At 51.2% G+C, this 26,610-nt stretch overlaps 1 protein-coding gene across 5 annotated transcripts in view; it reads right to left on the reverse strand.

The window, feature by feature from the left end:
• Window positions 1-26,610, reverse strand: part of CACNB4 (calcium voltage-gated channel auxiliary subunit beta 4) — an 84,848-nt gene that overhangs the window by 25,638 nt on the left and 32,600 nt on the right. For 4 of the 5 annotated variants that reach the window (XM_058027760.1, XM_058027764.1, XM_058027765.1 and 1 more), the window contains exons 3-4: window positions 773-892; window positions 401-523 (exon numbers count right to left, since the gene is read on the reverse strand). In XM_058027760.1, coding sequence (XP_057883743.1) covers window positions 401-523; window positions 773-892 — 243 coding nt within the window. Of the gene's footprint in view, window positions 1-400; window positions 524-772; window positions 893-25,239; window positions 25,362-26,610 lie in introns of those variants that run through there. The other variant, XM_058027763.1, reaches the window with a different exon arrangement.

Consider the following 26,610-nt stretch of genomic DNA (forward strand, 5'->3'; position numbering starts at 1 on the left):
AATCCCTTTACTCCTGCACCATCTCTGATCCACCACAAACTGTCTCTGATGAAAAGAATCTGAACCCACCACTGTAATAAAGGGTGGGATGTATTTCCTATTCCCTGAGCCCTGGGATGGAGTTCCTGCTATTCTCCTCAGTGCATTAATTAACTTTCCTCCTCCCAGCTCACTCCAATAACAAAGGGCATTATTTCCTTCCTGTGTGCTGAACTTCCAACATGTTGGTAACACCAAGTGTTGCAAAAGGGCAGGATAAGCACCCCAGGGTGCAGGAACTCCAGGAGGGATGAAGAACCAGCTCATCCTCACTGTGCCCTCCTGGATAAGGCTCAGCTGTTCAAATCAAAGCCCTTGGCCTGTAGAAAGCCCTTTCCCATCCCCTTTTCCTGGGTTTTACCTCTTTAATGTGGAGGAAGTCCTTGGCATCGAAGGAGATGGCAGTGCTTGGGACAGGAACATCTTCATCCAGAGCCCCACAGTAACTCACGTTGGTCTTGACAGCAAATGCTACTGGTTTGGACTACAAACAGAAAAAAACCATCAAAAACACTGGGAACTTCTCATCCATAAAAACGCAGCCCCAATAATTTCACCCAGGCCAGCAGAGCTCAGCTCCCTGGAGAACATCCCCATTTAGAGGAGGATTTACACCAAGTTCCCCAAACACCTTCTCTGCAGATACTCTGACTGAACTGCCCAGGCATTTCAGAAGAAGTGTGGATGTCACCAGCAGGCAGAAGGCCCTCCACGATCAGCGAGCAGCACACACCTTGGCCCTCTCCAGCTGGATGGCTGCTTGCTGCTCCCTTTCCTGGCGGATTGCTTCCCTGTCCTCTTCCAGAGACACATCAGAGTCTGAGGGTCTGCTCGTGTACGAATCTGCTGAGCCCTGAAAGGAAAGCCAGCTCACTGAGAAAACACTGAGGTAACAAGCAGAAACCCCCTCCCAGTCAAATCTTGAAAATACTTTCAAAATTCTTTGTATTTTTGGAGTGATTTTTACATAGACAAAAATGCTGAGAAAACCTCTCTCCTTCACTTTCTTACTGACACAGTAAAAATCCAGCTCAGCTCTGGGCACTGTCCAAAAGTCTTTATAATATTCACATCCTGTTTGACAGCCTCAGACTCAGGATTGTCAAGGGTTAGGTCACATCAAATATAATTAAGGAATTATAAAGCTTGGTTTGAATCATCCCTCCCCACGAATATGCTCTGTTGTGTAAGAGCTTTGTTCCCATTCACACAGAGGTTTCTTCTGGGCTTCCAGGGGGGAAAAGTGGCAAAAATGACATTATTAAAGCTGCTCAACAGCTCTGTATTGATATGACATGAAAGCAGCATGTTCAGGCAGCAGCAGAGAGCTGCTGGGGGGAAAGAAGGTGCTGCCACAGTTGGATTTTTGCCATTTTTTGGACATTTTCAGGAAACCTGGCAAGCCCTGAAGTGTGGAGTGGCTCCTCTCTTTGTAGAGACCAGCCTGACTCCAGCATCCCAGTGGGGCCAGTGGAAAAACAGAGCTTTAACCTTGCAAAACAGAGAATATTTACTCCTGATCAGTCTGTGGCTCTGTGTGTTCCAACAGAGCCACTCTACAGCATTATATCCTTATTCTTTTTTTTTTTTTTTTCTTACATTGATTTATATCCTGCAGCACAGGCACTGTAGAATTCAATATTCTTACTGTCCATGTAAAGTCACATATTCTTAAATACTGCTGTGAATACATGGCCACTGCTGTGGATCCACGTCCATCCCTGTGCATCCACGTCCATCCCTGTGGATCCACATCCATCCCTGTGTGTCCACGTCCATCCCTGTGGATCCACGTCCATCCCTGTGGATCCACGACCATCCCTGTGGATCCACATCCACCCAGATTCTGCTGGCTCAGAACCACTGGTGACCCCGTGCTATTCGGGGAAAGGCGGATTTGCTCCAGGCCAAGAACAGGATTTGCCAACAGGAGCTTCACCCCCAGCTGTGATTTTAAACACAGCAGAAAATTCCTTCTGGGACATCCCACACCCAGGGAGAGCTGGGAAGGGCTGGGAAGATGCAGAGTTCAGGATCCTGAGCTGGAACAACCGCAGCGTGCCCAGGCTGAGCAGTGGCATCGGGAGCTGGCAGCAGCTCAGCTCTTCCCAGCTGGGAAGCTGCACATCCTGCTCTTCCTTCTGCCTCCTCGGGGATGGAGCAGAGAGCAGGGAACTCACAGCGCTGGGCCAGGCCTCCCCCAGACACCTCCCATTCCCTGAGCCCCCTTTCCATGGGGAAATTCCTGCTGTGCCCCCCCTGAGCTGCCCTGGGCCAGCCTGAGGCCGTTCCCTCTGCTCCTGTCCCTGTTCCCCCCGGCTGTGCCCTCCTGGCAGGGAATTCCAGAGAGGGAAAAGATCCCTGGGGATCCTCCTGTGCTCCAGGTGAGCCCTGCCCGGCTCCCTCAGGGATTCTGCAGCCGCTGCCCGGCTCCCTCAGGGATTCTGCAGCCCCTGCCCGGCTCCCTCAGGGATTCTGCAGCCCCTGCCCGGCTCCCTCAGGGATTCTGCAGCCCCTGCCCGGCTCCCTCAGGGATTCTGCAGCCCCGGCCCGGCTCCCTCAGGGATTCTGCAGCCGTTCCCTGCTCCGTTCCCTTCCCTGGCCCCGCTCCAGCTCCCTCAGGGTCCCTCCTGTCCCAGAGCTGAACCCAGCCCGGGAGGTGCCCCAGCAGTGCCCTGGGGCTGTGTCACACGGGGCTGGCACAGCCCAGGCGCCTCCTACCCCCCTGGGCACCCCTGGGGCATTGCTGGCTTTTTAGTCACTCGGGTCTGCTGTGCTCCAGCCCAGCTCAGTGAGGGGATCTGAGCAGAACAGCCCGCTGTGCTGGGCCCCCAGTGCCCACCCTGGTTTGTGCTGGTGTGTGCTGAGCAGCGCCTCGTTTGCTGCTGTCAGGGAGCTCAGGCTGAGGCAGAGCAGCTGCTGCTGCCAGGCCACCCCCGGCTGCTCTGGGTGCCAGGCTGAGCGGTGCCCGTGTGCCAAGCGCCAGCACTGGCACATCCCCGCCGCCTGATGCCGCTCTCCCGAGGCTCTCCCGGCAGCCAGCGCCTTATCTGGAAGCTGCAGCCCCAGGACTGTGACTCACAGGGTGCTGAGCTGCAGCATCACGCTCAAAATCAGGCACCCTTCTGCAAATAGCAGCGAGAGGGGCAGAAGAGGAGCCAAACTCGTACTGAATTTTGGGTTCTGTTTGAAATGTTTGATTGGAGACAGGATTACTGCCAGAAATATTGTGGAATATTGACAGAATATTGCCCAACAATCCAATACAAACACTGCTGTCTGCTCAGCACCAAGAGCAGTGAGTTCTGCTCTGACAGCTCCTACTTGCTGAAACTGCAAGAGGGAATGAGAGATGCAGAAAGAGGAAAGCCATTTCCTATCTTTTTTTGTACACCAAGATGTTCCTAAAGGGAGAATTTGTTAATGGAGAGGGTGTCACAGACATATTTTCTGAAAAATCGTTTCCTTAAGATTTTTTCTCCTGAGAAGCTAAAAAACCTCAAAAACAAAATATAAACAGTGATTGTCTGCTGCTGTAAAATACAACAAGTAGAGCTTTGATTGGTCTCATGTGGTTGTTTCTAATTAATGGCCAATCACAGCCCAGCTGTCCAGACTGTCTCAGTCAGTCACAAACCTTTGTTAGCATTCTTTTTCTATTCTCAGCCAGCCTTGTGATGAAATCCTCTCTTCTATTCTTTTAGTATAATTTTAATATAATATATATAATAAAATAATAAATCAAACCTTCTAAAACAAAGTCAACATTCTCATCTCTTCCCTCATCCTACACGCCCTGCAAACACCACCACAAAAGGGAGGTCAGACCCTGGCAGGGCTGCCCGGGGGATGGTGGGGTCTCCATCCCCGGAGGTGTCCAGGGCAGGACTGGATGTGGCACTCAGGGCTCTGGGCTGGGCACAAGGGGAGGCTTTGGGCACAGCTGGGACTCCATCTTGGAGGGCTTTTCCAGCCTTGGTGATTCTGGGATTCTCTAAAAAGATCCTTTGATTTCTTTGTTTTCCCCCTGCTTAGAGCAGCAGCCTGGTCATTGGGGGCCTGTGCCCACGGTTTCACAGATGTAACATTTGAGGACAAATCACCAATCCCACCCTTACCTAACCCCAATCCCTCTGGAAGACAGAGGAACTTTGTGGGGCTTCAGTGAGCTCAGCTGACACCAGATTTGGCAATTTGAAAGAAACAGGCTTTTCCAGATAATTACATTATTCAAGGCAATTGAAGACTTGTTGCTTACTTCACAGCCCTTATACTTCGGGCTCCTGTGAATTCATTTCTTATTTATTTCTCCCTCTCTCATCAACTAATGTAATTCAGCTTAGCTAAAAACAATCCCAAAACCACCAGGGAGAAGGGTAAAGCAGAAGGAACAGTGGCTCTGCTCATTTTTATTCTCCTGCTCACTGACTGCTCTTGCACACGAGGCTGCTGGAGATGTGCTGAGGTGGAAAGGGTGACACAATATTCCTGGTGAAGGGGGATATCCCAGCATTTTAGGGAGGAGGAGGAGACTGGATCCTCTTTCTGGACACTACAACACCCAGCCACATCCAGCCTTTGTGCTCACTGAAGGAATAATCAACCTTTAGCTGTTACAGCTGAAAAATAAAGACTTACTGAGCTTGCAAATCATTTTCCCCCAAGTGCCATAAATCCCCAGCTCTCCCTCCATCCCTGAGGAACGCTCTGTCACACTGCTAGTGCAATTAGAGCAGCAATCCATTAGCAGCTCCAATCAGCCAGATGACAGGCAGCCTCTCCTGGAAAGATTTAGGGTGCTGTGGGTCCATCCCAGCCCAGAGAGGCTTTGGGGACACATCCCTGCTCACAGAGAGCTCCTGCCCTCCCTGGCACTGGGCACGCAGGGGCTGTGCCAGCTCTGTGCCCAGCCACACACACACCCCCTGCTCTGCTGGGAACAGGGGGGATGGCAGGGCACAGCTCAGAGCTGCCCAGGCACCCAGTGAGGGGGAATGTGGAGCTGGGATAATGTCCCAGCTGGGGACAGCCTGCACGGCCTCCCCCTCTGTGCCACCCTCTCCCTCCCTCCCCAGCAGCAGCCCCAGCTGGCACCTCCCAGCTTCCCCACAGCTTCTGGATACTGGGGCAGTCTCAGCCTGCAAGAGCCAGGAAGCCAAATAAATTCCCAGAGATCCCAGAGGTCCTGATGCCAAACTCACAGATCGCCCAAGCTGAACCAGAGTTCACTCTAAAGCTTTGAAACTGGTCAGGAGCTCAACCGAACATATCTGAGCAGATATGGGATCATGGAATCCCAGACTGGTTTGGGGTGGAAGGGACCTTACAGCTCATCTCCCTCCAGGCCAGGGACACCTCGCACAGGCCCAGGGGGCTCCAGGCCCAATGTCCAACCTGGCTGTGGGCACTTCAGGGATCCAGGGGCAGCCACAGCTGCTCTGGGAAACCTGGGCCAGAGCCTCAGCACCTTCCCAGAACACAGGTCCTTCCCAGTGTCCCATCCATCCATCCATCCATCCATCCATCCATCCATCCATCCATCCACCCATCCCTGCCCTCTGGCACTGGGAGCCATTCCCTGGCTCCTGTCCCTCCATCCCTTGTCCCCAGTCCCTCTCAGCTCTCCTGGAGCCCCTTCAGGCCCTGCCAGGGGCTCTCCAGAGCCTTCCCTTGCCCAGGCTGAACACCCCCAGCCCTCCCAGGGGTTCCATCAGCCCATCCTCCCTTTCTCCCAAGACAATTCCATCACAAACTGGAGCCTGAGCTCAGCAGAAGCCCGGGAGTGCTCAGGCCTGTGCAAGCTCCTGGGAGAATGGAGGCCACGTCCCAGAGCTCCTGACACAGCACGAGGAGAGCAGGCAGGCACAGGCATGGCTGCAGGGCTGTGTGCTGCCATATGCCAGGGGTGTTCCAGAAACCACCCAAAACACCCCACAAACCCACAGCAGAGTTAGTGAGGCTCGCTCCAAGCCCCAACACAAAGATCTCCCCGGTCCAGGTGCACAAAGCAGGTTTAACTCACAGGTTACTACCAGAAGTATGTCATGGAGACGGAGAAAATAAGCATTAATTAATTTTCACCTGAAAACAAGAGCCAGAAGTTGAGGACTTAAGAAACCCCCACATTTTAAATACCAGTGGCCACCACAGTTGGCACTCACCTCACCCCAGCACTCAGGGTGGGCAGCTAAATTTAATTACTGGGCAGGTGATGTAATTAATTAAAAGGCAAACACAAACCAGTGGGGATCTCTTCCTTTGGCATGAAAACCTCGCTGTGCTGCAATGGAAACCAGGGCCAGGAGAATCTGTGTGTGCCCAGCAAAGCACTGCAGAGCCCTGCCCAGGCTGGGGGAGCGTCCGTGGGAGCTGCAGCAGGGAGAGCACAGCCCTGTTCCCATGGAAAGGGGGGCACAGATCACCCCTGCAGCACAGCCCCTGTTCCTGCAATCATTCACACCCCCTCCAACCACAAAATCCATCCCAGCCACTGCAGTGTTGAACAGGGAGCTCCAGGAGCAGAGAGTTCAGTGGGACTTTTCCACAAATTCAAAATTATTGCCAGAAATAATGGCAATATTTCCACGTGGATGTGGCACTGGGAGCCCCACCAGGACAAGGTTCAGTCCCCAAGGAAATGATTTTCCTGCTGAATCCCCAGCACACACACACAAGGCAGCTGCACAACCGCTTGGCACCGAGTGGGGATTTCAGAATCAAATGCTCAGCAATTATTTCCTTCTATATGTTTGGTAAATTTATTTAAGACAACTCATTAGGTGTCTCAGCAATTTGGAAATTACTAGGTAGTTAGAACATGTTTTTCTTCTTTGGGAATACTAATTGTTAGAAAATAGGGCAATTCTTCCAACATTTCCTGATCTCTTTTTTTCCCCCTGGATTTCAAATCTTGCAGTCTATCTCCTTTCTCCAGCTGCCTTCAGTTGGGCACAGATTGTGTTGCTACATTTAAGAAACAGAGTTTAAAAAAATACTGGTAATACAGATCTCTATTTACTGCCAAAATACTGCCATCTCTTTTGGTAATGTTCAAATGAACATGCAAGGCACAGGATTTTGCTTAGCAGGCACTGCAGGTACACACAAAGCCTGAGGGAGTGGTTAGAGAATACATGAGCTGCTCTGAACTTTTCCTTTTCACAGGTGAAAAATCCAGATCTTCCCCCACAAAACAACACCCAAAGCTCTTTTCCTGCAGCCTCAGAGCCAAGGGACAGGTGAGGATCACAGCCAGGGGGACAGCCACAGGCTCAGGTGGTTCTCACCCCACAAAGTGATCCAGATTTGAGCACACAAACCTTTCAAACTGCACGGTTCTGTTCAGCCACAAAGCAGCACAGAGCTGCCTGGGAACGCTCTGATCTGTGCCTCGTTCCAAATGCAGCTCGTGAGACCTGGCACTGAATGCACCCCTGAACACCTCCAGCCTGGATTCTGCCTCACCCTCTGCAGCTGCTGCCTCTTTTTCAGGAAAGCTATTCAGCAGTCCCAGGAGAGGAAAAAAGGTGCTGCTTTTCCGTGGTAAAAGGCTCCAAACTGAAGCTGACACGGCACAGAGGCACTGCTTTATTTTGTCTAATTACTTCAGCTCTTGAAAGCATTGAATGATCTTGCCAAGGCTCTGGGGAAGCTGCTGCTGCTGGGTTTGATGAAACCTGATAATAAAAGTGCACCTGGTATCCTAAATCAGCTCTGCTGTGAGGAGGATGCTCTGTGTCTGTCCCACATAACACGTTGGGAAGGCAAGAACGTTCCATAAGTCTCCAGGAAAAAAAAAAATAAACTACAAATACTGCCCCCAAACGAAACTTAATCATCCTCCCAAGTACACAGGCATCTGTGGCTGCCATATGTGGTCTGCCACAGCATCCCCTCAGACATGCAGCCTTCAGCCAGTGCTGGGATATCGTGGTGTGCTCCTGAACCACCCTCCAGTCACCCTCCTGTGCTGCATGGAGAGCTCCTGATCACAGGGGTGGATCACTAACAAAACTAAATCACACCTCCAGCCAGCTCCTTGCTACTGCACCAGGGATGTTCGACTTGGGATCTGCAGGAGGAGCAGCTCCCATTTCTCCTCTTATTTCACTCTGTTCCAGTTTATTTCCCTCTTTATTTCATGTAGCTTGGCTTGGTTTGCTCTGCCCAGGGCTCTCCTGTCACCAGGTCACCTCTGGGAGAACCAGGATGGGCTGGAATCTGAAATGCAGGGAACTTTCACAACTTTGGGCTTGGAAGCCAAAGCTGAGAATTAAACACAGGATTTGGTGTGAGACCTTGGCAAAGGTTTCTAAACTTAGATGTTAGAAGTGAGAATGTGGATTTAGAGTTTAAAGGAGAGTCAACTTGAGAAGAGGAAAGTTTAGAGTTTTAGAGTTTTAAAAGATAGAAAAAATGAAAGTAGTTGCAGAGGTGAACAAGGAGTTCAGGATGCAGCACTGTGGGTTTGTGTGCCATAACATGATTGGCTAAGAAAGCTCACACATAAGGCCATAAGACAAAATATTTAAGGATTGGGTCAAAAGAATAAATATCCTTGATATTTATTGATGTCCTTGCAGTATTTTATTGGTCAATAGATCCTTAACAAGTCTTGTGACTGAGGGCCTTGGGCCCCTCTGAGCCCTGCAGTGAAGATGTGAGCCCAACTCACCCCTCCTACCTGTGAAAAAGAAAAATAAACCACAACATCTAAAAAACTCAGAGGTGCCACCTGTAACTCATTGGAAATTCCTTCACAACTCCCCATAAGGATGCCCTGTGCCAAGCTGGGAGTGCCCTCAGGCCCCACAGGATCCCAGAATCCCAGCCTGGTTTGGGTTGGGAGAGACCTTAAAGCTCACCCAGGGCCACCCCTGCCATGGCAGGGACACTCCCACTGTCCCAGGGTGCTCCCAGCCCCAAATCCCAGCCCAGGCAGGAATTCCCAGTTCCCAGTGTGCCATCCATCCCTGCCCTCTGGCACTGGGAGCCATTCCCTGGCTGCTGTCCCTCCATCCTTGTCACCAGTCCCCCTCCCTCACTTTACAATCCCTTTGGGATTGTCTCCCTTTAGGACACAAAGATGTGTCCCCAAAGCCTTTTCTTCTCCAGGCTGAACAAAGGAAAAATTTCAGTTTATTCTCCTGCAGCACTGGGAGAAAAAACTGAAATTTTTCAGTTTATTAGCTGAAAACGATTTTTCATTTTCATTAGCTGAAATGGTTTTTCAGCTTCCCAACAAAGAAAACCAGCCCATCACTTTCAAGCACACAGAACACTTCAGTTCCCCAAGCAGGGATGTGCAGCACAAGAACCCTCAGGGTATTCTACATGTGAGGAGGGAAGTGGAATTTTCCTCAGTGCTGAGAAGATCCTTGCCACCTGTCTGCTTTCACTGCGTGCTCTTCCTAATTCCAACAGCTAATTTAAAGAATATACATCTTTTTTTAAGGATTTTGGTGATTACAGTGTCCTGATTTTCTTCTAGAGTGATGTCACCACTTCCCACACCATCAGGCTTTACACAACCAAAATAACCTTGAATATTTATTTTACTTTTTTCAACAGAAGTGCTTTAGAACATCACAGAATCAGACAGAGCCAGACTCCCATCCTCAACAGAATCACAGGAAAATGACTTTGTTTCAAATGTTCACGCTGGGTAGTGAAAGGGAAGGAATTGTGACATGCTGGGAGGGCATTGTTGAAATGAATTTCACGCTGCTTAATTTAAGCCAAGCAACTGATGGAGTTTGGGCCTAAGCTGGGTATGTTGTGTTATGTTATGGTTTTAATTAGCTCCTTCCTTCCAAAAGCTTCCAAAGCAGGAGGCTTAGAAGCTGCTTTAAACACTGATAAACGAGGCTTACAAACAGAGAATTTGAATTTTTATTTTTTAACATTTTGTACTTTTTTTTTTTCTTTTTTTTTTTTTCCCCATGATCTCTGATTACTTTTCTTGCAGCCAATCCTGCAATCACTTGACTGCTGAACCTACAAGAAGCTCTTCTGGGCTGCTAGGGTCATACTCTGATATTGCTCCACACACTGAAAACAAAACACTGCTGTGAGAGGATTTGTTGTTATCAGTATTCCCAGGGGGTTTGTGAGGACCAACAGAACACAGGACAAACAACCAAGCACCTGTTATTTTGGGAAATGGGAAGCAGCAACAAATAAATACCCAAGGTTTTCAAAAAACCTGGGGATGCCACTGGCAAAATAGTCTCTCCATGTATTCCCTGCTGAGATAAATGGGAAGGTGGAAACACAAATCCACAAGGAGGGAACAGCCAGAACTCTGTGCTACATCTCAACTCCAGCCACTACAAACCTTTTTTTTTTACATAGTGGGAAGGTATTTTCCCAAATTCTTGTGACTTTCTGGACATGAGGGCCCTCAAACCCAGCCCATTCTGATGACTGACAGTAATTTAGAGAATTAAACATTAAAAATTCAAAGACAGTTTTAAAATTTTTTAATAACTGCCTCCAGTTTTATCTACAAAATGGATTCTTAATGAAATATCTTAGGAGAAACAATAGTTTAATATTCCTTCCTGCCAGCAACCAACAAGCATTCCCATCAAGAAAAGCTCCTTTAGGAATCACTATGTTACTCACAACCCTTTTGATCTGGCATAAGCAATAACTGAGAAGGACCCTGGTGGTCTCATTCTGTGCAAAATCTCCTTCTCCATCACAGTTCTCATATGCACCAGCACACACAAATCTGCAGGAGCAAACAGGACAGCTTTAATCACCTGGATATTGTTTTTTGCTGAAAGAAGGTAAAAAAAGCCTTGTCAGGAGAGGAATCTGTCAATCTTGACAAGATTTAAACCTTTAAAAAAGCTTTGCCATTATTGTGGGATACTGTAGCAGAGGTATATCCGCTCCAAAAGAAAATGTCAAAGGTTCTGCTGGTGCCCTGTAAATCTGCACTGAAATGCAATCCAAAAGGCAGGGAATGGGGATGAGGAGTGAAGGCAGAGCCTGGGCAAAGGTACAGCAAAACATCCAGCAGGAAGAGGGAAAACGTTCCAGGATGAGCAGGCAGAGCAGAAAAGCCCCAAGGAAGGAACTCATCCCCAAACGGGAGGGTGGTGGCTGCCATTGCCCCAGGCACAGGGCAGAGCCCCCCTGCACAGGGCAGTGTCTCACTGGCACAGCCATTCCTGCATTTCCTGAGGAGGAGAAGGGTGAGGGGAAGGATGTCAGTCACAAACCAGGCTGAACTGCAGGAGGCTCCAAATCCCCTTTCTGCCTGAACAAGGCAAATCCCCAGTGCTGAGCTGCTGGTGCTGGCCAGAGCCCTCCCTGGCACTGCATGCTGGAGCAGAGATGTTCTGTGTGACAGTGTGACACGGAGCAGAGATGTCCCGTGTGACAGTGTGACACGGAGCAGAGATGTCCTGTGTGACACGGAGCAGAGATGTCCTGTGTGACTGTGTGACATGGAGCAGAGATGTCCTGTGTGACACGGAGCAGAGATGTCCTGTGTGACCGTGTGACACGGAGCAGAGGTGTCCCGTGTGCCAGTGTGACCGTGTGACAGGGATCCAGGCACACAAACAGCAGGGCCCGGGGGTGCAGCAGGCACGGGTTTGTGCCAGTGGCTCCCTGGCACTCCCTGCAGGACGCAGCTCACGGGAGAGCTCCGAGCCCCACAATCATTCCCTACGAGCTCCGGTGCCCTGGCTGCCGGCAGAAGGGGAGGCTCCAGCCCAGCTCGCCTTTCTCGGTGCCCTGGAGCATGAACTGTTGGTTATTTCCTCCTCTCCGCGCGTTCCCCGCGCCAGGAGCTCTCCCTGGGAGCCCTGTGGGACCGGGGCTGTTCAGCCGCAGTGGCTGCTGCGCGCATCCCGCTTCCCCCGGCACACAGCCGCAGGATGACCCGGTTCCTGCCGCCCTGGAGCTGCTCCAGCGTGAGCAGGGCCCAGCTCCGTGTGCTCCCTGCCCCAGCATCCCCCTCCTGTGCCCGGCAGGCGGGAACGCCGCGGACACCGCGGGCAGCAGCGGCGGCAGTGCCGGGGAGGAGGAAGAGGAGGAGGAGGAGGAGGAGGAGGAGGAGGAGGAGGAGGAGGAGGTGCCCCAGCGGCTCCAGGCGGGATGAGCATCCCCAGGGCTCCCCCAAGGGATGAGGCACCGCCTCCCCTCAGGAACAGCCAGACCTTCCTGGCACATGGCAAGGGAGGGGACGGTGCCCCCGTCACATTCCGTGGATGCGAGGACAGGTCTGGTCCGGGCACCCAGACTCAGCTTCCAGCCCCAAAGGAGGATTTTCCCCGGCCCCACAGTGACACACAGCACAGTGAGGGTACAAAATCCCGTCTCCCCTCTCCCTGGAAGCAGAGCTCGTGTGCCCCCTCCGCAGGAGCACTGCCCAGAGGAGCTGCGCTGCCCCATCCCCTGGCAGTGGAAGGTGACCCTGCCCATGGCACGGGGTGGAAGGAGAAGAGCTCCGAGGTCCCTTCCAAGCCAGGCCGTTCTGTGATTCCTGCGTTCCTATGAAGTTCCTGTCCCCTGCACATCTTTCCCAGCAGGGAAGGGCAGAGGGAGCACAGAGCACCACAGGCACAGCCAGGGTTCGAGCTGGCTCCTGCCAGACACATTTGTGTCTGTATCTCTCTGGAGCTGCCCCGACACAGCCCCTTCCCCACCTCCATCCCAAAACGTGCACAGAGCTGCAGAAGGCACGCTGCTGACACCCCCGAATTAGTGGAATAAATGAGAGAAGAACGTGCTGAGCCCTGGGGAGGAGGGGCTGCTCCTCCTGTCGGTGCAGCCTGGCCAGCTCCCTTGATCTGGAAAGCAGGAGAGGAGCGGGACGGGGCTCAGTGCTGCCCTGCAGCCCCTCTCAGCCCGGCTCTGGGGCAGCAGCACCATCGCAGCGCTGGGCACAGGCACACAGGGACTGGCTCTGAGAGAAAGGGGTGAAACAAATGAACACAGACCCCCCCAAGTCCCTCAGCTCCCCAAGATTGCAGCAGGACCCAGGCAGGCAGGCAGCAGCCACTCGGGAAAGCGCTTTGCTGACTGCCCTCCTCGAGTGCTGCCATGGGAGAAAGCTGCTTCAGCTCCAGCTGCTGCCAAGTGCCTCCTTCTCCTTTCTTTATTTTTGCAAGTAATGCAGCAACTGCACTTGGGTGAAAAGGCAAAGGGAGGAATTATTTAGCAGCTGAAAGGAACGTGCAGCCATCAGGACTTTTGGGCTGCACTTCACTGAAATACATCAGTGCAGCTCCTCTGAAAGCTACGTTTGGTTTTATCCCTCTGTTCAGTTCTGGCCCCAAATTCCAGATTTAAAGGCACACGTATTTCTGTTTTAGATTGGTTTGAAAATGTTCAGCAAAACCAGCCTGAAAAGCTGTGATGCCTTTGGAGAGATGTGTTCACTGACAGTTCTCAGCAAAACAACACTGCAGTGTTTGTATTTATTTGCACTGTTGTGGTTGTTGCTCTGAGAACACAGCTGGGATTGCTTTACCTGTATGAGATCAGAACATCCAGAAGAAAGGCAGACAAGCTTTATGAATAATTACATGTTGTTGTGGAATGTAAAACATCCAATTCTGATACCAAAGAGATCTCATACATCTTTTATAAATTAAATTCTCGCTTGTGAAGGAAGGCACAAAATATCTGTGCAAAGGCACATCCCTTTGAAGGCATGTTCCCCCTCAGCAGGTACAGGCTGCATGCAGAGCAGCTGAATAAGAAATCACAGGACAGAGCCTCCTCCTGCAGACAGCACAGGGTCTGTGGAATCTGATGGGTTTGTGTGTTACATGCAGAGGCTGCTGAGAGAAACTGGGGCTGTCCTGTCTCTGGAGGTGTCCAAGGCCAGGTTGACAGGGCTCTGGGATGGTGGAAGGTGTCCCTGCCCAAGGAACTGGGTGGGCTTCAAGGTCCCTTTCAACCCAAACCAATCTGGGCTTCTGAGAAAGCCAACAAAAAGGAAAGATTCCTGTGTGGTATATTCAGTACAGAGCAGGGAGGCTGAACACGTAACAAGGCTCTTAAACATTCTAACAGACAGAGCATCTTCAGCATCAGCACTCAAAAGACATCCAATGGCAGGTCTGAAGGTCCAAGCCAACTTCTCAAAACAACCTGTACATGCATCCAGCAGCAGAGCAGGAATTTTCAATGTGTAAGGGGAAACACTGCAGTGCGTGACTCCTCTCCTCCCAGCTCCCACTCCCACTGGGTGTTTACACTGATCTATTCAAGGGAAACACCACTTAATGCACTCCTGGAATGGATCTGCTCCAGGCACAACACAGCAGCTACTCAGCAAGGTACTCCTGCACTTACCACCACTCTGCTCCTTGGGGCAGCAAGAAAAACCAACAAATGGCTGTAATGGAAAAATGGAGGGGGGCAAAGTGTAACTCATTTGTCTGTTTTTCCAGCTGTCAATACCCCTTCATTTTCCAATAAGAGATCAATAACACGTGCAGAGCTCCAACATTCCTGGTTTATGGTGTGCAAAACCATCTGGAGAACATTTTAACCAGAACAAGCACCACAGTGGGGATAAAGCTACTTCTCTTACTTGTCAGAGACTTTGGAAACAGACATCCTTTGAAGCAGTTTTGCTGCTCCAACAGACACTTCAGTGGCACATTTTAGTTCAGGTAACACCGCTCACAGAACATGAGCTGGCAGCCTGGCTGTGTCCCACACTGTTGAAACCCACCCTGAATGCAGCTGGACCTCGTGGGCAGGGGAGCACAGCCACAGAATCCCAGGCAGCTCCTCTGTGGTGCCCTTGGACACTGATTTCTGTGGATCTGTCACTCCTGGCAGCTTTGCTCCTGAGCTTTGTCACAGAGGCCTCTCACAGCTGCCAGGGCTGGGCCAAGCTGCCACTGGCTTTTTTCCCTTGGTGATATTTTCCAGTTGTTGGTCAGAATTGAAACATCCCTGCCCAAGGGCGATGCTGGGGCTTGTTTTGTCAGGACCTGATGAGCTCAGCACTAATTGTCCTGGAACATAAACTTTTATCACGGTGTCTCATGACCTATACATCACAGATTAACTGGTGATTTGTCAGAACACATTGTTTTCCCAAGCAAGAGAGAGACATTCTCCAGGGAATCCACCAACCACAGTGGAATGGGGGTCACAATATTGCCAAGAAATCGTGCATGGACACAGCCCCTGGGAGGAAGCACAGAGCACAAATGAGCTGAGCAGAGTCCATCTGCAGGGAAATGTCCCAGCACGGGAAAAACCAAGGGAGGACTCACAGGGAAAATATGGCATATAATCTGGTATTTGGTATAAGCAGAATTCTCCTAACAGTTCAAACTGAATTCTCCCAGAACAGAAAGGCTTGTGAAGTTTATATGAAGCACACTTCACTCCTCCAGTACTCAGCATGATGATAGGAAGTGGTTTTTCCTCATGATTTCTGCCTTGTTGCTGTAATAAATCAAATCCCTGCCAGGCTGCATTCCCCATGCTGGTGCAGCAGCACAGCCAAATGGCTCCATTTCTGTAACTTACGGAGCCTTTGTCCTGTGGGACTGTTTAGGGAGAGAAAACCCAAACAAACCAAATCAGAAGGGCAGCCCCTTGTCCTCCTCTCCCCTGCCCTGGTGAAAGTTAAAACCCTCCTGAGGAGCAGAGCAGAACCTGTGGCCACCACAGGTGCCCTTTCTGAGTCCTTTCCTCAGGACACTTCAAACCCCTTCAGACAAGGCTTTGGAGAGAAACAGAAAAAGCAGATTTACATCCTGTGTTGTGCATTCACAAATTCAGGCACTGCTGCCTTCTTCCAGCTCTCCATGGCTGGCTCTGGACAGTGGAATATCCTCCAAATCCAAAATCCAGCTCACTTGATCAGTACTGTGGGGCAGACAAAGCTGTGCTCCACACACTGCACCTGAATGGGCATTTATGCTGAGATATGAAAAGGAGAAAGAGCATGGCAAAAGCAGACACTCTAGAGCTGAAACCAGTTCACTGCTGGCATGAAAACCAGTGACAAAGCACTGTGGAAAAATACAAAGCAGGAGCTGAGGAGAGGCTGCAAGCAAACCCTGACACCACCTGTGATCCCTACGGAACTCAGCACCCCGCCAGCTCAGTGACATTTTGGAATTCAGCACTGGATTCCAAATGGCCATGAGCACTTGTCCTGTTTGTAAAGCAATCTGCATTTGGGTAAAGTGCTGATTTGGAGAATCAGCCTCTCCTATCTTCATTAATGCATGCTCCAAGGGAAAGCCTCCAACAGCTCAGGGTCTCCCAGGCAGAGCATGTTTTTGGGAGATAGGGAAGCGAGCCATGGCATCAACAAATCCTGGGTTAAGCTCCTTCCCCTGTTATTTGTTGTTTCTGTGATGTGCTCCTTCAGCACCAAGAGCCACACTGCTCCCCCGATGCCCTTGAGGCCAGGGAGAGCTGCTGCACTCCCCACAGCAGCATTTCCTACAGCCCCGGGCACTTTGGAGTCAATCTGCTGCTTCAGCACCAAGAGCCACACTGCTCCCCCGATGCCCCTGAGGCCAGGGAGAGCTGCTGCACTCCCCACAGCAGCATTTCCCAAAGCCCCGGGCAGCATTTCCTACAGCCCCGGGCATTTCCTACAGCCACACTGCTCCCCCGATGCCCCTGAGGCCAGGGAGAGCTGCTCCTCTCCCCACAGCAGCATTTCCCAAAGCCCCGGGCACTTTGGAGTCAATCTGCAAGCCAGGAGCAGCCGGGGCTGAGGGGGCCCTGTGGCTTTGCTGCACCCACAGCCAGCCAGGAGCTCAGCACGAGGAATCCAAGCCAGGATAAAGCCACAGCTCACCACACGCCTTGTGCTCCATGTGAACTCACAGTGTTAGCAACCACATCCTGGACCAGCAGCTTTTCTTGATTGATCCTTGAAGCTTTTCTCTTTTTTTTTTTTTTTCCCATTTAATTTCCACGTGTTTCTGGTATTCCAGTATAAAAGAAGCAAGCACCTCTATGGAAACAGCAAGCAGCAATTTATAAAAATGACTTATGATTCTTCCTGAGTGTTTTATTTGACTACTATACTATCAAATCACAATGTGGCATTTAAGGAACAGAAGATCTGAGTCACACAGAAAACCATCCTCACAAGAGCACGGAGCAAGGCAGGCATACCTAATGCTGTAGTAGTAGAACTTTGGGTATTTTAGGAGGAAAATCTGAGCAAAACCACCCCAGCAAACCCCCAAACAAGGCACCTTGCAGCCTCTCAGGCAGCCCTTTCCACAAGATAAATATCAGGCAGCTGATGATTCATTAGCCAAGGCAATCTATTAGGGGCTAATAGACACGAAAACAGATTTGGAACTGTCAAAAACACACAGAAGCTCTGACCATGTAAAAGCCAGATTGCAATGAGAATCCAGGAGACATAATAGGCAGAGGATGATCTCTTTTTGTTGGAAAATATTGATTGTTGTCCCAATCAAGGCAGAGCTTAGCACACATTTGAAAGGAAAAATCCTACATAAACAAGCAGCAAGCAGATAAGTGCTTAGGGAAGAGATGCTGCGTGCCTGGGTGCTGACATCCCTCAGCCCATTTGGATCCAACATCAGGAACTGCACTGATTGGAAGGGGCAAATTCAGAACAGTCAAGCCCAAAGAGAAGCAAGAGAAGGCTGTCCAGCAAACCAACAGCACTGCCAACTTCTCCCAGTTCACATTCCTATCCATGGCAGAAATCCTTCCCTGGGAGGGTGGGCAGGCCCTGGCACAGGGTGCAGAGAAACTGTGGCTGCCAAATCCCTGGAAATGTTCAAAGCCAGGCTGGGCAGGCCTTGGAGCAACCTGGGATACAGGAAGGTGTCCCTGCCTGCAAAATCCATCAAGACATATAAATAAACCATCAGATCTCAAGTACCAACCTTCACCTTGACAATCTCGGAGGTGCCCTGTGGACATGACAGACCCAATAACTACTGACACCTTTCTAACCAACCCCCTGAAGTCCCAGGATTTATCTGGCAGCTGGATAAAGCCTCTGCTTGCTCTCAGCTGCCTGTTGTACAAAGATGTTCTACAGAATGAACTGGGTGCTGCAGAACCCAGCACATGATCACTGAAGAGACAGCATGAAAACCACTTTTAAATACACATTTTGATTGTTACTCAACCCACAACAACTGAGGCATACAGAGCAAGCAAAGCCCACCTTTCCTCCCCCTTCAGCAATCACAGAGGCACCAGACACAAATCCAATCAATATTTGGATATGAACTTCCCTACCAAGGTTTGTTCTCCTGTAATCACTTTTCCTGCTTGAGCAGCACACAGAGATGTTCCTGTCTCAGGTGCCATGAGAAAAGTGTGCACTGGCAGCAGAAGGAATGGCACTTTGGGGAGCAATGTCTCTGAAAAAGCAGGGGAGCACATTTGTGTCCTCACAACACCGTGCTGACCACTCACACAGTGAACAGAATGTGTTTCCCCACTATTCCCATCACCTTTTTCCTAAAAGTTCCCAGCAATGCTCTCAAGAACTGTATGGAGCAACTGGAGACAAACCCTGTTATAATGCAGCACCACTCACAGTCCTGCTCAGGGCAAACTGGGACCAGTCATTACCGGGGTTGATCTCACTGGTGCTTAGTCCCTATAACCAGCAGAGGAAAGAGGAAAGACCCCTTTCAGAATGTCAAACACTTGTGGGCATGAATCCCACCCCAGGGGTTTGTCCAACCCTTGGTGACAGTGTGAACTTCATAAGGGCATCACCCTGGCTCACAGCCCCACAGCAAAGCCCTGCTTCCCCGAGAGCCTGCCCTGGAACCAGCAGGGGCAGGGAGCTGTGGATGCAGGCATGGGAATGGCCAAGGGAAGGCAGGCAGGGGTAGATGCACACAAAAGAGGTCGAGGAGAGAAGGAGCTCCTATGGCTCAGGAGAGGAGGATTCGCTGGGGAAAGAGCAAGCGAGTCAAAGCAGTTACTGAAAACATCTACTACAAAAGGGATACACAGGGCGAGCAAAGCCACCTCTCCATCTGCAGTGTCAGAGACACCACGTGGACACCCAATCAATAGAACTTCCCGTCCTAAATCCCCGATGGAAGAGGAAGACACGAGGGAAATGCTTTTGTAAATGGCTGGGACAGGAGGGGGCAGAGCTGCCCCGCCTGGGGAGCGCGGGATGACCAGGGGAAGGGCACGGGGCTGGCACCGGCTCCCGGGGCTGACACCGGCCGGCTCCTGGGGCTGGCACCGGCTCCCGGGGCTGGCACCGGCTGTGTGCAGCTCTGGCACCGTGCCCTCCCTCCCTCCATTCCCGGCCCCTCGCAGCGCTGCCCTGCCCCTGGCTCACCCCACAGCAGCTCCTCACTGACCCCACACTGGCAGCCCCTGCTCACTCCCTGCCCAAGCCGACAATCCCCATGCCCGCAGCTCCTCCCAGCCGCCCCATAAGGCAGGGAAGCCGCCCCATAAGGAGTGAAGCAGCCAAGATAACGCAGTGAAGTATCCCCAATAAAGCAGTGAAGTATCCCCAATGAAGCAGTGAAGTATCCCCAGTAAAGCAGTGAAGTATCCCCAATGAAGCAGTGAAGTATCCCCAATAAAGCAGTGAAGCAGCCCGGATAAGGCAGTGAAGTATTCCCAATGAAGCAGCGGAGTATCTCCAGTAAAGCAGTGAAGTATCCCCAATGAAGCAGTGAAGTATCCCCAACAAAGCAGTGAAGTATCCCCAATGAAGCAGTGAAGTATCCCCAATAAAGCAGTGGAGTATCCCAAATAAAGCAGTGGAGTATCCCCAATGAAGCAGTGAAGTATCCCCAATAAGGCAGTGAAGTATCCCCAGTAAAGCAGTGAAGCAGCCCAGATAAGGCAGTGAAGTAACCCCAATGAAGCAGTGAACTATCCCCAATAAGGCAGTGAAGTATCCCCAATAAGGCAGTGAAGTATCCCCAATAAAGCAGTGAAGTATCCCCAATGAAGCAGTGAACTATCCCCAATAAGGCAGTGAAGTATCCCCAATAAAGCAGTGAAGTATCCCCAATGAAGCAGTGGAGTATCCCCAATAAGGCAGTGAAGTATCCCCAATGAAGCAGTGAACTATCCCCAATAAGGCAGTGAAGTATCCCCAATAAGGCAGTGAAGTATCCCCAATAAAGCAGTGGAGTATCCCCAATAAGGCAGTGAAGTATCCCCAATAAAGCAGTGGAGTATCCCCAATGAAGCAGTGAAGTATCCCCAGTAAAGCAGTGAAGTATCCCCAATGAAGCAGTGAGGTATCCCCAATAAAGCAGTGAAGTATCCCCAATAAAGCAGTGAAGTATCCCCAATGAAGCAGTGGAGTATCCCCAATGAAGCAGTGAAGTATCCCCAGTAAAGCAGTGAGGTATCCCCAATGAAGCAGTGAAGTATCCCCAATGAAGCAGTGGAGTATCCCCAATGAAGCAGTGAAGTATCCCCAGTAAAGCAGTGAAGTATCCCCAATGAAGCAGTGAAGTATCCCCAATGAAGCAGTGAGGTATCCCCAATAAAGCAGTGAAGTATCCCCAGTAAAGCAGTGAAGTATCCCCAGTAAAGCAGTGAAGTATCCCCAATAAGGCAGTGAAGTATCCCCAATAAAGCAGTGAAGCAGCCCAGATAAGGCAGTGAGGCAGCCCAGATAAGGAGTGAGGCAGCCCAGATAAAGCCTCTCACGTGCTGCCAGGCCTGCACCTGACACCCCCAGATGCAGGAAAGGTGTTTCACATGCCCAGGTGTTGTTCAAGGGATAAACAGAAGCAAATGACCCCAAAGGGGCTGTTCTGACAGTTCTGCAGGTGCAAACACGGAGCCCAGCCAGGTTTTGTTCCTGGGGACTTGTTGCTAACTCCTGCAGAGAATTTTTTAATGAAATGCTGCCTTAATGGAAGGGTAACTTTACAGAAGAAAAAAGTTATTTCTTATGGGAAGGCTTCATTGAAGTTTGTTTCTCAAAAAGGTGGAGTCTTCCCCGAAATCCAAGAGAAACTCTGGACTGGCTAAGGAGCAGCATTCCAGTCTCTCCCCACCACAGACACACAACAGTGGAGAGGTAAAACAAAATTCATTTATTATTTGCTTGCCCAGGGGATCTCCCTGCCTTAAGCGCCTGTGCTAACGGGCATTTATATCCTCTTGTGATCAAGAATGTGAAATGCTTCCCTACAAGCTTTAATTCCCAAAAGGATGACCCTGATTAGAGCTACCCAAAGAATTTTTTAAAAGGCCTAAAAATCAAAAAATCACAAGGCAGGACAACAAGCAAGGAAAAACCTTCAGTGGGAAGATGTTTCTCCCTGGGGTGATGCCTTCTCCATCCTTCTGTGCTCCTGACAAGGACACCTGTCTCTGCAGAACTTGTTCACTTCCATATCCCTGCACCTCTTTTCCTAAACCTGGAAATGACTTTTTGTCTACAGTCACTAGAGTTTTCCTCAGCTTCAGCAGTGTAATTTTCCTCCTCCAAAAAGCCTCACACCAGCTACTGCATCATCCACTTCACGTTAATCATCACAGCTGGTAATGGACTGTAATACCATGCACACGCTCATTTCTTTATATATCCATCAATAAAAATGGTATTTTTGCTTGTTTTATATATATATGTACACACACAAACACATTATGATAAGAGATGCTGTTACAAAAGTCACAGAAATATCTGTTCACTGTTAAGAAATGTTTGTTGCTGAGCAGTGAATCAGGAGAGATTAGGTACAAATTTCACAGCACCTTTGCAGAAGTGAGCATGTTTAGTGGGGATCAGTGGCACTCACTGCCCATCACTCCTGCCTTTAATGCAGAGCCAGGGCTGGGTGGGCTCAGGGCAAATGCCCACTGCAGGCTGAGCTCTGTACCCAGGGCTGGGTGGGTTTAGGGCAAATGCCCACTCCAGGCTGAGCTCTGCACGCAGGGCTGGGTGGGCTCAGGGCAAATGCCCACTCCAGGCTGAGCTCTGCACGCAGGGCTGGGTGGGTTCAGGGCAAATGCCCACTCCAGGCTGAGCTCTGCACGCAGGGCTGGGTGGGCTCAGGACAAATGCCCACTGCAGGCTGAGCTCTGTACACAGGGCTGGGTGGGTTTAGGGCAAATGCCCACTCCAGGCTGAGCTCTGCACGCAGGGCTGGGTGGGTTCAGGGCAAATGCCCACTCCAGGCTGAGCTCTGCACGCAGGGCTGGGTGGGTTCAGGGCAAATGCCCACTCCAGGCTGAGCTCTGCACGCAGGGCTGGGTGGGTTTAGGGCAAATGCCCACTCCAGGCTGAGCTCTGTACACAGGGCTGGGTGGGCTCAGGGCAAATGCCCACTGCAGGCTGTGTTCTGTACCCAGGGCTGGGTGGGCTCAGGAGGGCAAATGCCCACTCCAGGCTGAGCTTTGCACACAGGGCTGGGTGGGCTCAGGACAAATGCCCACTCCAGGCTGAGCTCTGTACCCAGGGCTGGGTGGGTTTAGGGCAAATGCCCACTGCAGGCTGTGTTCTGTACCCAGGGCTGGGTGGGCTCAGGGCAAATGCCCACTGCAGGCTGTGTTCTGTACACAGGGCTGGGTGGGCTCAGGGCAAATGCCCACTCCAGGCTGAGCTCTGCACACAGGGCTGGGTGGGCTCAGGACAAATGCCCACTCCAGGCTGAGCTCTGTACACAGGGCTGGGTGGGTTTAGGGCAAATGCCCACTGCAGGCTGTGTTCTGTACCCAGGGCTGGGTGGGCTCAGGGCAAATGCCCACTGCAGGCTGTGTTCTGTACCCAGGGCTGGGTGGGCTCAGGGCAAATGCCCACTGCAGGCTGTGTTCTGTACACAGGGCTGGGTGGGCTCAGGGCAAATGCCCACTCCAGGCTGAGCTCTGCACGCAGGGCTGGGTGGGCTCAGGAGGGCAAATGCCCACTCCAGGCTGAGCTCTGCACACAGGGCTGGGTGGGCTCAGGACAAATGCCCACTCCAGGCAGCCGTTCCCGTGCCAGTGACTCATGGCTGTGCTTTATTCCCGGCTGCCATCAGCAGAGCCCTCCCTGCCAGCTCCCAGTGCTCCAGGGGATCCCAGCCAGGGCTGCTCCAGCTCTCCAGCTGCAGGATGAGCCTCCAGGTCCTAACCCAGAGCAATGCAGAGCCCTGCTGGCATCTCCCTGCTCGCAGTTACTCGCTCTGCACCACAATTCCAGCACCACAATTCCTCTGCCACCGTCTCCATCCTCTCCCTGGCTCCTCTCTGGCCTCCTCTCCTCTCTCTCATGTGACCCATCCCCAGTACCTGTTTGCCAGGCTGTTGTCTCAGCAGGCATTCCCATTAGCCCTGAGTCAGGAGCTAAAATAATAAGGTTTCATGTTTTAAGCAGTGGTTGGGGAGCACAAAGCAAACAGACACTTGGGGAATTTTAACTGCTTGGTGCCTGAGCCTTTAGGGTTTATGGCCTCCAGTTTCTCCATACAACTGGGAGATCCACATTGCTTTTAAGGTTTGGGGTGTTTTTATTGAGAAAAGGGAGGTTCTCACATATTCCTGTGACTCTGGAAATTAGGTCTATTAAAAGCATTCTCAATTGCAGAGAGGCTGTAAAACTGAACCAGCTGTAAAACTGCATTATCATAAACTGCTTAATAGAGTATTAGGGAATCTGGAAATGACTTCTTCATCCCAGTCCTTCCAATGGACATCTAAAGACCAAGTTCCTCTCATCCATGAACACAGTTCTTCCAGCACACACCCTAACCCAGATGTTTGTGCAACAGGTGCCATTAAAGCTGCTTTTCCCAAATAACGTTTTTGGAAGAGATCACCGGGGTTCACTGAAATATGAACTAAACCACAAGAAATTCCCCCTCCCCACGAGAAAGAACTTCTCTCCATGGAGGGAGGCCAAGCACTGGAACTCTGTCCAGGGAGGGTGTGGGGTCTCCACAGACATTCCAGACCCCCTGGATGTGTTCCTGTGTCACCAACTCCAGGTGACTCTGTCTTGGGAGGGGATTGGAATGGGAGATCCCCAGAGGTCCCTTCCAATCCCCTGGGATTCTGGGAATGCACAGAGTTGAGCATCTCAAAAGCACCTTTAAATCCAGCACAAATTTACCTGCATTCTCTGATGAACTTTTATAAATTACACATTTCTTCCACACCAACCACTACCCAGCAGCTCAGTTTTCTCAGCCCTAATTCTGCACATCTAAGTTGTCTTCTTAAGAGCATAGTCAGACTTTGCTGAGAGACATTAAACCAGCACAAGGCAGACTCGGGATGGAGAACAGCTCCCAAGGACTCACAATCTGCCTGGGTTACAGAAACATCCAGCTGGATCCCAAATCACATCCCTAAAGGAACCAACACACTCATCTGCACAAGCCTGGCAGCTTGTGAGCAGCAGCGAGAGAGAAGCCAAGGAAGAGTTAACACACACATACCAACAGGGCAGGGATTTCTAAACTGACCCAAAGCTTTCCTCATCCCTGCAAGTGTCCAAGGCCAGGCTGGACAGGGCTTGGAGCAGCCTGGGATTGTGGAAGGTCTCCCTGCCCATGAGATGAGCTTTAAACCCTCCCAAGCCAAACCAGTCTAGGCTTCTAAGCAGCAGAGTTTTAAAATAATTGCACTACCCAGTTCGGAAGGATTGCAATACACAGTATTTCCTCTCAACATGGTGCACTGCATTAATGACAATTTTGCCCGGTTGTTGTTCCTCTCTGCCTGCAATAAAGGGATGCTAAAACAAGCGAGGTAACACTTAAGAGGGATCGCACTTCCAGACCAACACTGACACAGGCAGGAAAAAATTCCTCATCCGAAGCCCTCCAGGACCCATCCATTCTCCTGAGGACACCACATCATACCATACATACGTCTGCATTGACGTACACTCTATATTATGTTGTTATCAATGTATTTTACGAGCTGTCCACACCGCCTTATGTAACGGATCCCTGTTTAATATGGAGCAGCGTGTCCATGGCCGCGGCAATCCCGGCAATGCCCAAAAACCCCCAAAACCCCACTCGGGCACCGCCGGGGAACGCTCCCGAACGGCGGCGTCGGCCCGCGGCACCGGGGGCTCCGCGCTGCCACAGACCCGTTGTGTGAGGGGTGCCGGGAGGGAGAATTCCCCAGGGAACCACGGCAGCCCGTGCCGGCATCTGCGGGGCAGCGCAGGGTCACCCCCCGGCACCGCGCCCGCACACAGACACCCAGCCCGCCCGTGCGGGCTGCCCGCCCCGCGCCCGCGGCACTCACCGCCTCCGAGTCTTCAAACCCATGCAGGTACAAGTTGTCGTACATGGAGAGCCGGTGCGGGGCCGGAGGGCCGGGGAGCGCGGCGGCGGAGCGCGGTGAGGCGGCGGGGCCGAGCTCCCTGAGCGCTGCGGCGGCGCCGCCTCCCGCCGGCGCCCCCCCGCCTGCCCCGCTGCTTCCCGCCCGCCGCGCCGCCGCCGCCCATTGGCTGAGCCGCGCCGCCGCCGCCGCGCCATTGGCTGGGACGCGCCGGTGCCGCCACGCCATTGGCTGGGACGCGCCGGCCGCGAGCAGCTCTGCGCGCTGGCGCCGCCTCACGGCGCCTCACGGGCTGATGGCGGCGGCCGCTGTGCCCCGCGGGCGGCCGACACGGCGGCGGACACTTGCTTATTTGTAATAAATCTGGTTTACAATAAAACAATATCGTATAGTCTAGAGAAGACTGAGGTAGGATCTCATTATTGGATACAAACATCTCCAAAATACGCTGGCGCCAGGCTCCGTTCAGTGGCCTCAGTGACAGGTGGAGGAGCAATGGCCATAAAATAAAACACGAGTTCCAGCTCAACATGAGGAAAATCATCTTTCCATGAGGGGGACAGGGCACAGGAACTGCTGCCCAGGGAGGGCTGGAGTCTCCAGGTCATTCCCAACACCTGGACACATTCCTGTGCCACCTGCTCCAGGTCACCCTGGATGGTCTCCAGAGGTCCCTTCCAGCCCAATCCTGTGATTTATTTACAATAAACATAAGATTTAATAAAATAATAAAATAATAAATGCAGAAGTTAAATACAGCCTTTCTTCTTCAAGACTCCAGAGAACAGCAGGTGGTTTCCAAAAAAACCATCCCTCCACCCTCCAACAATATTTGGAAACCCCGAAGCCACTAAGACTAAACACTAAGAATTGACAGAAAACACACACACACAATGTCTGGAAACAAGAAAACCAAATCCTAACCACCCAGAATTAGAAGAACAGAAGTGTGAACCTGATTTACAACTAAATTAAGAAACAAAATCTCTAAACAGGTTCCTCCTGGAGCTCTACAAATTAAACTTCTGGTGTAACACTACGTGATTAAAAAGTCAATAAATAATTAAACAGTAATGACAGAACTAGTTTACAATTTACTTCCTACTCTTATTAAAACAATTACTTAAAATCTCATCTTCAGTGCAATCTGATCCAGCACTGCAGTTTCACAAACGCTTCCTATTTGTGTTTTCCATTTGCTTCATCCACTTTTCCTCCCAAAAGCTTCCGTGAATTCTGCAAAATTAACACTAATCCCATGGGAAGTGTCCAACAGGCACCCGAATCAAAGCCAAAGGTGTTATTCTTGTGAATATTCCCATATTCACAGTTTCT

Source organism: Melospiza georgiana, chromosome 7 (genome assembly GCF_028018845.1).
Source record: "Melospiza georgiana isolate bMelGeo1 chromosome 7, bMelGeo1.pri, whole genome shotgun sequence".
NCBI classification, from domain to species: domain Eukaryota; kingdom Metazoa; phylum Chordata; class Aves; order Passeriformes; family Passerellidae; genus Melospiza; species Melospiza georgiana.